Below are 9728 nucleotides of genomic sequence, written 5' to 3'. Positions count from 1 at the left end.
TTGTTTGCATGCATCTTTATTTAACAAAACAATTTTACACTCAATTCATTATTCAGTGTAATCCTATACCATCACATGTATAAGTATTTGGCAAGACACTGACTACATGGTGGTCTACTTCACCTCAAGGACAGGAATGGCATCATAGCTCAGCTTCCATCATCATCCTGCCATAAGCCATGCTGGATGCACCACTCTGAGGCTGGTAACATAGTTAAGACAGAATTTTCTCTCAAACACAACACAAGAAATATTCAGTAAAATCAATCATTTAAAATGTATATTTCTTTCAAAAAGTACTTATAATACAGATTAATCGCCGTTAAAAATCAATTAACAGTAGGCATATCTAAGGCACACCACAACTCCCCAGTTTAGCTTGGTCTACTAGCTGTTATATACAGATGTCAATTGCAGCTTTCCAATCTCAAATATTTTGGAACTACCAGATTGATAGAGAAATTGCAACATCTATACAATTTATATGAGAGTTAGGACCTCAATAAACCAACTATTGAGAAACTTACTCTGTACAGTAGAAGTGAGGAAGGATGGAAAATATCTTAGCAGAAACATACACAATCACAGCTCTGCATAAATAAGCCTTTTTTATTGCACCCCCTCATTCTCTGGCAAGGAATTGAGAGTTCTGCAGGAGTATCGACTGTGAGGGTTACGATACTGAAGGTGAGTTGTATCAGCATCACAAGACTGTTCTGCCATAGGAAGAGGAAGAGGAAGAAGCTGGGCATTACTGGACCATCTTGATCCAGCCCGAGCATGGTCCGAAGGGGGAAAGAAATACCTGAAACAATGTCGACGGGAACACACAGGTGAGAGGGAAAAAAATGGGAGAAAAGAAGAACAGAAGACAAAGAGAAAAAGTGGTGAATATAAGAAAATGAAAGATATACATGCCTGGAAAAAGAAACAAACAAAAACACTGGGTCTAGGTTCAGGAAACTGACCACAGCAAGGCAATTCCATGCAACAGTTCAATGACGTTTAAGTATTTTTCATATGTATTCTCAACTTCCTCCATCATTAAGTAAACACAACACCTATCAATCAATATTAGGAGAGAGTTTGGAGACTGCAAAAAAATTAATCTGAAATACAAGACTGAAAAAAACAAGCACACGCAATACTGTGTTTATGTGATTCTCAATTTATTTAATTCATTCTAATTAGAAAACACAGAACAGTGGTTCCACAGTGAGAAAAAAGGAACATGTCTGGCTTTGTACGTCCTCATTAGTACCTGCCATGAGTAACACTGCATATGTGGTGTCATTGTGTGTGCAGTTGCTGTTTAGAAGGATGATTACCGTGAATCAAACTAGTTAAAACTGTATTCTCCTTTCAGCCTTCATACTTTTGCAGTATTTTGCTTAAATGTTTACAAAGGAAGTCATTTATCGTCACCTTAATGTTATACATACATTATGTATATGGCTATAGAAGATGTAGTATTGATTTCATCCAAGCTTGCTTCTCTAAGATAATGTAACATGTGCCTCTCCTGAGTTTCCTGTACATTGGTGCCAACTCTTCAAGAACAATGTCAAACTTATTCAGGAAAATAAACACTAGCAAACAGGGGGGAAAAAAAATGTAATTTTATAAAGCCTTCCATCCAAGATTATTAGTAAGCAGGTTGCTGGTTGGCCTCTGATGACACTGGGGAGGGGGAAAACTTTTCATTCCTGTGTGCATGCAACAAGCAGCAAAACAGCCAAGTTATTCCAGTTAGCTCGAGATCAGCTGTGCTTTCTGTCTGTTGAAAAGGGCATTATATATGTAGAAGGCAAGGTGTATCAAGGTTTCCTAAAAGAAAAAAAAATGAACATATACCACATTTCAAATGTGAAAATGTTTGTAATCCTTTCTATTTGATTATATTTTCGGGGGTGGGTTGGAGAAAAAAAGGAGAACATTTCAAATGTAACATTCACTTTAATGGCTAAGTAAAGAAATCCAAATTCTTTGCTCCATTTATTCTTGCTCCAAAGGTTTGTGTCTTTGATGTTAATGTCGCCAATGACCCAGAGGACCATAGGCTGCTCTCCCCTTTGAGCGCTGATAGGTGGTGATTTAACCCAAGGGTCACTAACATAGGAATTAGGAGAAGTGGGCATTTCAGCCCCTCGAGCCTGCTCTGCCATTCAATCAGATCATGGCTGATCTCTTCCTGGTCTCAAATCCACCTCCCTACCTGTTCCCCATATCCCTTTAACCCTTGCCCCGACACCTGAGGCAAGGGTGAGATGAGTAACCTCAGCCAGGGATTGAACCCGCGCTGTTGGTGTCACTCTGCATCACGAACCAGCCGTTTAACTAAGTTAACCGACCCCTGGTTTCTTTGATATGTCAATACAAATCTTGTGTACTGCAAAGATATGCAAGCAATATCCAGACACAGATCTGCACAACAAACTCAAATTTAAAAATTGAGTAACCTAAACTGGGTGGGAGTGGTACCTCTAGTCGATGCACTGTTATGGAAGCAATGCTTCTTGCCACCAAGTTAGCGATCACTGCCAGGTTCCTGATCTTAAGCCAAGCATCAGGAACATTGTTTCCTCAGAAAGGGATGGAGAGTCAGAGGTGAAATCTCCAGTCAGATGGGCGAGGAATTGGCGCAAGACTTGACACCGTCAACTAATGGAGCTAGAGAAAAGACCCTCAGCTATTTTCTTCCCTATGAATACAGAGCTGCCATCTACATCCAGCACCATCTTTATCAGGCTCAAAAATCAGCAACCCAGCATGTCCTGATTGGCAATCTACAGGACTTTTCTATGATGTTACTCTACTGAAACTGGGATACATGAAATGCCTTCAGAATGCGACAGAAAATGGTCCAGCTCCACTGGCCTTTGAATCAGCAGTTACATTTAAAAACACTTACACCTAAGTAGGAACCCCCTCCCACCTCCATTTTTTCTCGAATCATATTCTTGGATTTCTGGGTTTTCTTTCCAATGAAATATCACTGATCTATAATAAATCTAACTGGTTTACGTGTACATTCCACTGGTATTGTCTCATGCATTTTTGGGGCTTGATTTATGACAAATCGGGCAAATTGAACTCTGAATTATTTTAATCCATTAAGTACAAGCTCAGAGTTTTGTACAGTTAAGTGCCAGGAGGATGATTTTCAGTTCCAAGCTTTTGCAATAATACTTTGTGTTTGTTATTGTGTTTCCCTGTTCTTCCTTTTCTAAATTTGGATATTCATTATTTCAGAAGTGTTTCAGTGGTACATGCATCAATTGTTCAAAGTAAAACCAGTTTAGAGTTATGGACACAACACAGTGACACAGCACGGAGTTCCCACTGTTGTCTCTTCATCTTGAGAAGTTTATGGTTATGGAATCTAGTGTATGACTATGACTATACCCAGTACTTTTAAATAAATCTGTTGAAATAAATGAAGAATTTAAGAGCAGATCCTCTTCATTTTGGGATTTATGTCAAGGGTCGGGAGTTTATGTCAAGGGTCGGGAGTTTATTCAGGCAGATTCGCTTTACAGCTACATAATACATTATTTTTAAAAGATGCTATCATTCAAAAATCTTCAAAGGTAATGCAGAAGAAAAAAGGAGCAGTAGCAGCATATTGATTTTTGAACAAATCTTCCCACAATACTCAATTTCCCAAATGGCAAGTCTCTTAATTATGCCTGAATTTGGGAAAGGTGGCCATTAGAGGACAGAGTGATCCACACCACTCAGTAGCAATCACAGAACAGCACTGGCAGATTCCCAAATTCAGTGGGCATCACTCACATCACCTATTACGCATTCTTCAAAATAGATAGCTTCTAGTCTCACCCCAGCATAAAAAGAGAAAAGTTTCAGTGAAGCCAACCAGTGTTTACGACAGGATTGGACATTTGGTGCTGGAGTCCATTGGGCCCCGGTGTTCAAACCCTACAGTGTAATGCCAACCTAGCTAACGCTCAAAAAAAAAACCCAAGTCAAATGAAATGTATTAGCCTCCAGATTAAGATGTTGTGTTTATATTTCTCAAATCTTCATCAATGTCTCTGAACTGAAAGCATCATCAACCTACCTTCCTCCAGAAGATGTTCCATTCACTGTATTCTGTGAGGACGAACTGCCAAATACTGAGGAAGAATTAACAATTCCCAATGGCTGTTGGAGCAAGGCATTATTTACAGGACTTCCATCTCCTTTCAATATGCCAGTACATTTCCAATTGTCCATATAATTAGCTGAAAAACAAAAAAGGGACTTCAGTCCACAGGGACATGCAAAGCATTTATGACCCCAAGTGAAAATAAATTAACATTTCATGCATTTGATAGATTAATGTGCTTTTAACCTAGAATATAGGCCACAGTTATAAATACTGCCTTTAATGTAGCATTTCACAGTTGCATTAACAGACATTTGATACGGAGCCAAAGAAGGAGATATTAAGACAAAAGCTTGATTAAAATGGTAGGTTCTAAGTAGCAAGAAAAGGGAGGCAGAAAGAGTTTAGGGAGAGAAATACAGATCCGACGGCAGCCACCGGAGCCAAAGGAGAGTGGAGCTGGGGAGATTTAAAAAAAAAGAAACTGAGAGCGGAGTCGCGAGGTGTGCTAAGTTGGAGTTTGGATTCAGTGATGGTAATGCCATTGAATGTCAAGGGATGATGGTTAGATCCTCTCTTGCAGGAGATGGTCATTGCCTGCCACTTTTGTGACATGAATGTAACTTGCCACTTGTCAGCCCAAGCCTCGATATACCGTTACAATACTGTAGAGGAAGAATTCCTGGAGTGTATATGGGATTGTTTTCTGGACCAATAAGTTGAGGAACCAACTAGGGAACAGACATCCTAGACTGGGTATTGTGTAATGAGAAAGGAATAACTGGCAATCTAGTTGTGCTATCCCCCTTGGGCCTGACGGTCCATATTCTTCATGGTCATGCATGAACCTGTCATTCATCAAGATTCACTTTTAACAATCATCAATACTTAGCAGCTAGGAGCTGGAACCCCAGCATCTCCAGAAACAGAAGGGCTAAGATTCAAGTGCATTGCTCTTCCTGCCAATCCTGATCTGTGTGACAGAGTTACTCACTGGAAACATTTCACTAGCAATTGAGGAAACCCACAATAGGCAAGAGGAAAAAAACATCTACAGTAAAATGTTGTTTCCCCAAATCAGAAACCGTCTCTGCAAAATAAAGAGACTCACTCCATTAAGCAGGAATCAAATTGCATGGCTACAATTAGATTACAGCGCACAGCAATAAAATGAGGAACAAGTGAAGTAGCACCCAGTTTCTAGCTGGTGTTTCAAAGCTCAATTTAAAACCAAAGAAATCAGCTACATAAGGTAGTACATCTCTCCTTTCACTGCTTTGGTCTCTTATCAACAATTACTATCTTGCAGGGTCATTTAATAATAACCAGAAGTCCTAGCAGTATTATCAGACACCAGCTTTCAGTTTACATCAGTACTCACATTGCAGGTAAAACCAAAAGGTAATGAGAATGCTAATTTGCATTATTAAAACAGTTGAAAATGTCAAGTTATTATAAAATACCTAGTAATTAGATCTTGATGTTAAAAGTTCATGTGAGAGTATTCCTGTGTAACAGTGTAATAATGCTAGCTGCAAAATTGAAATTAAAACCACTTTGCCAATAGCCACTCAACTGATCTTATTGATGCATTGAGATCAACAAATGGCAATCTTCAACCAAACCTCTCAATAATTACAATACAACACACTCAAAATAATTGTTTGACATAAATCCAAGTGTGTTTAGAAATTCACGGTCACCTTTCCATAATCTGACACATCCATCATCTCCTGAAGATGCCAAGACTGTACCAGTGATGTTCCAGCTCACACGCCATACCTGCGAATTGTGGTTTTCGAACTGGGCCACTGTCTGAATTTCAAATTTTGTTGGCCCTCCCGAACCACTTAATTCTTTTCTATGGGAAAAGATGATAAAGGTGCAAAGTTTACTTTTTATTAGTTGTGTCCCCTCGTTATGTACCCTGTTAGAAATAATCAGATTAGTGGTTATGTTGCTGGTACTCTAAATTTATTTTAAAAATAGATTATACACACTCCCCAATCACATCACACCAAGATAAAAGCAAAATACTGCAGATGCTAGAGATGTGAAATAAAGACAGGAACCCTCAGAGGGTCTGGCAGCATCTGTGTTCAAAAGAGTCATAATGGAAACTGGACGGAATTTTGAGCCTGTGTTAGCCAATGAGAAGCCACAACGGGTGCAGAATTCTGCGAGAATAGGGAAATGGAGTTCACCAATTTTCCAGGCCTCTCGTTGTGCAGTGCAGTGTCCCACAAACAGTGCTGTAACCAGGTTTCTGCTCAGGAACATCGGGATCCTCCTTTACATGATTTAACATCTCACTGGTGAGCTCTCCTTCCAGGACTCCCCCCACCAATAATAATCTTATTAGTGTCACAAGTAGGCTCACATTAGGCTTGTGGTGACTAGAAAATCCTCTAGTCACCACATTCCGACGCCTGTTCGGGTACACGGAGGGAGAATTCAGAATGTCCAATTCACCCAACAAGCACATCTTTCAGGACTTGTGGGAGGAAACCAACGCAGACTCCGCAGAGACAGTGACCCAAGCGGGAATTGAACCCGGGACCCTGGTGCTGTGAAGCAACAGTGATAACCAACCGGGCTAGCGTGAAGTCATGCCGATGTGATTTACAACAGCTGTATAAAAACGGCAACATGGCAACCTCACTTCCAATGGGGATATCAGAGGTTAGCGCTCAGGTTGCCATCACCCTCCAGGGTGTCAATTGCAGAGGGGGCAGCAGAGAGGATGAGGGGTCCCAGATAAGTCCAACCCAGGGCCGGGGAGACTGGTTCAGTTTCGGCATCTCAGGGAATGGGGTTCACTCGCAGGCCTTAGCAGCCCTTCATGGCTGTGAGTCCCTTGGTTTAAAGGGGTGGTAAATCATGGAATCTTACAACACAGAAGGAAGCGATTAGGCTCAACTGCTCCATAGCTCACGTGAGACAAACAATTAATCCTTTTTAATTATGTTTTGTTTATCCGCATTACTTTAATAGCTTTGTGGATTCTGTGTCTATTGCTGTTCCAACGAGACTAATTTATAACAGTTATAAATTGTATTTTTAATTGCTACGGCTTCCTGGGCTGATAGGTGGAATCACTCTTACAATTATCAACAGCTGAGATGGGGTGAGGTATTGTAAAAAGGTTAGAAATGCATTAAATTAATAAAGAATAGAAAAATTCATAATGCATTTTTACATTCATAGAATATTTCATTTTTGAGTTTTAAATTATTATTCACATGCTCTGATTAAGTGCCGCCAGTCAAATGTTGCAATTTCAAATCCGACTGAGCACTGAGTTAAGCATCGGCTGTGGCTCAGTGGATAGCGTTCTTTGCTAACTGGGCAGGAAATTGTGGTTCAAACCAAATGACAGAAACTTGAGCACGTAATCCAGGGCTGACACTTAGTCAATATTTATCCCTCACTCAGTAAAATGGATTACCCAGTTTAATCTATTTAATTGCTGTTTGTGGGACACTGCACTGCACAAATCTGCTGTTATGTGTCCTAGATTCCAATAGTGACTACGTTTCTGGCCACATTGGCTGTAAACATCTGGAAGACCAGAGCTAATATCTAACTTGTCATCACTTTTTAAATTTCCCTCCCAGGCTCCCGTCCAATTCCATATCCTCTCCATCACTAAGACCATCTACTTCCACTTCTTTAATGTCACTGACTCCGCTGCAGCCTTAATGATCAGCTGCTGAAGCCATCATCGATGCTGTTACCTCCAGACTTGACTGCTCAATGCTCTTATGGCCACTCTCCTGCTACTCAGATCCTAATCTGCACCAAGTTTTATTTACCCTGTGCTTGTCGACCAAAGTTGGCTCCTGGGCAGGCAACACTCCAATTCTAACATTCTGATCCTCATGTTGAAACCCCTCCCAAGCTTTGCCCTCCCTATCTCTGTAACATCCTCCAGCCCGATGTGCACGCTAAAGTCCTCCAATTCGGGTGAAGCCCACGTTTCCTTCGCTGAATGTTGGAAATCCAAAAAGAAACAGAAATTGCCGGAAGTGCTCAGCAGGTCTGTGGCATCTGTGGAGGGAGGAACTGTTCACATTTCAGGTCTGTGACCTTTTATCTGAACTAGGAAAAATTTGAAAAAGGTGATAACCAATTATTCTATTCTTTGTTATTGTGGTATTGGTTCAGGCAAGAATGTTGGCCACAACTCGCTGCTCTTTTTCAAGTGCCAAGAGGATCTTTATCATCCACCTGACTTCATTTACTACATTTCTAACTTCTCCCAGTTCCGGTGAAAGTCATAGACCGTAAACATTAACTCTTGGTTCTAAAGGCAGCACACTGGATCAGTGGTTAGCATTGCTACCTACGGCGCCCAGGACCCAGGTTCGATCCCCACCCCAGGTCACTGTCCATATGGGGTTTGCACATTTTCACTGTGTCTGCGTGGGTCTCACCCCACAACCCAAAAGATGTGCAGAATAGGTGGATTGGCCACCCTAAATTGCCCCTTAATTAAATTTTTTTCTTTTTTTTAAACTCTTGCTTCTCTCTCTCAACAGGTGCTGCCAGCCCTGCTGAGTATTTCCAGCATTTTATGTTTTATTTCAGATTTCTAGCATTGGCAGTATTTTGCTTTTGTATTATCTCCAGTATTTGCTATTCATAAAACACCTACTATATTCCACAAAGCAACAATCACGATGATTTAACATGCTAGGGTAGCACGGTGGTTAGCACTGCTGCCTACGGAGCTGAGGACCCAGGTTCGATCCCGGGTCACTGTCTGTGTGGAGTTTGCACATTCTCCCCGTGTCTATGTGGGTTTCATCCCCGCTACCCGAAGATGTGCAGGGTAGGTGGATTGGCCGCACTAAATTGCCCCTTAATCCGAAAATATATAATTGGGCACTCTAAATTTTTTAAAAAGTTACACGGTACTATACAATGCCCCGAGTGGCACAAGGTAGTATATAAATACAAATTATATCGCATAGCTTCAATACAAATTTGCTTTGGCCATTTTACATACAATAGGTAAGGCAGAAATTAAGACTGAAGTAATGCTCACCTTAAAGGTTTTAGTGTGAAAATTCGAACATCTTTATTTGCTACTGCAAGGATATGGAAAGACCTTCCAAGGTTTGGAGCAAATGCAATATCATGCACCGGATCGGTGACTGTAATTAGGGTTTCAGCTTTTGCATACTTCCTAAAAACAAAACACAGATATCAAATCGGGATTCAGATCATTTATTTTTCTTTGCTCGCATTTTCTTTTCACTTCCACCGTTGAAACTGAAACATGCTGCTGCAAAGTGCAAGAGCTCCTTCGTAAATGGGAGGATAACGAGAACAAGGCAGTGACCAAAACCTCCTGCATCAGAAACTGCTTTGGTGATACCGAATACATTCCGTAGGTGTCCAGGTTGAAGAAATGGGACAACCTGCAGCTAACCTACTCACTTTCATGCTCGTTATTCAACATTGCCGCTGAGGAAAGTGATGTTTTGATCTGTAAGGAAGTGGAGGGTTGTGGGAGCACAGGCAGGAAAGTGGAGTTAATGCCACCATCAGATCAGCCATGATTTTACTGAATGGCGGAGGTGGCTCAAAGGGCAAAATGGCCCCGCCCCTGCTC

General features: G+C 41.0%; 1 protein-coding gene across 3 annotated transcripts in view; it reads right to left on the bottom strand.

The window, feature by feature from the left end:
- Window positions 1-9728, bottom strand: part of seh1l (SEH1-like (S. cerevisiae)) — a 33647-nt gene continuing 23919 nt past the window's right edge. Inside the window, exons 6-9 of one of the 3 annotated variants that reach the window (XM_038808640.1) lie at window positions 9159-9299; window positions 5812-5969; window positions 4082-4244; window positions 1-1827 (exon numbers count right to left, since the gene is read on the bottom strand). In XM_038808640.1, coding sequence (XP_038664568.1) covers window positions 1818-1827; window positions 4082-4244; window positions 5812-5969; window positions 9159-9299 — 472 coding nt within the window. In that variant the 3' untranslated portion in view covers window positions 1-1817. The remainder of the gene's footprint in view (window positions 1828-4081; window positions 4245-5811; window positions 5970-9158; window positions 9300-9728) is intronic. The other 2 variants (XM_038808638.1, XM_038808639.1) reach the window with 2 other exon arrangements.

The sequence above is a fragment of the Scyliorhinus canicula genome, chromosome 10 (assembly GCF_902713615.1).
Source record: "Scyliorhinus canicula chromosome 10, sScyCan1.1, whole genome shotgun sequence".
NCBI lineage: Eukaryota > Metazoa > Chordata > Chondrichthyes > Carcharhiniformes > Scyliorhinidae > Scyliorhinus > Scyliorhinus canicula.
The sequence above is the reverse complement of the archived record's forward strand: the minus strand, read 5'-3'. Positions and strand labels throughout refer to the sequence as shown.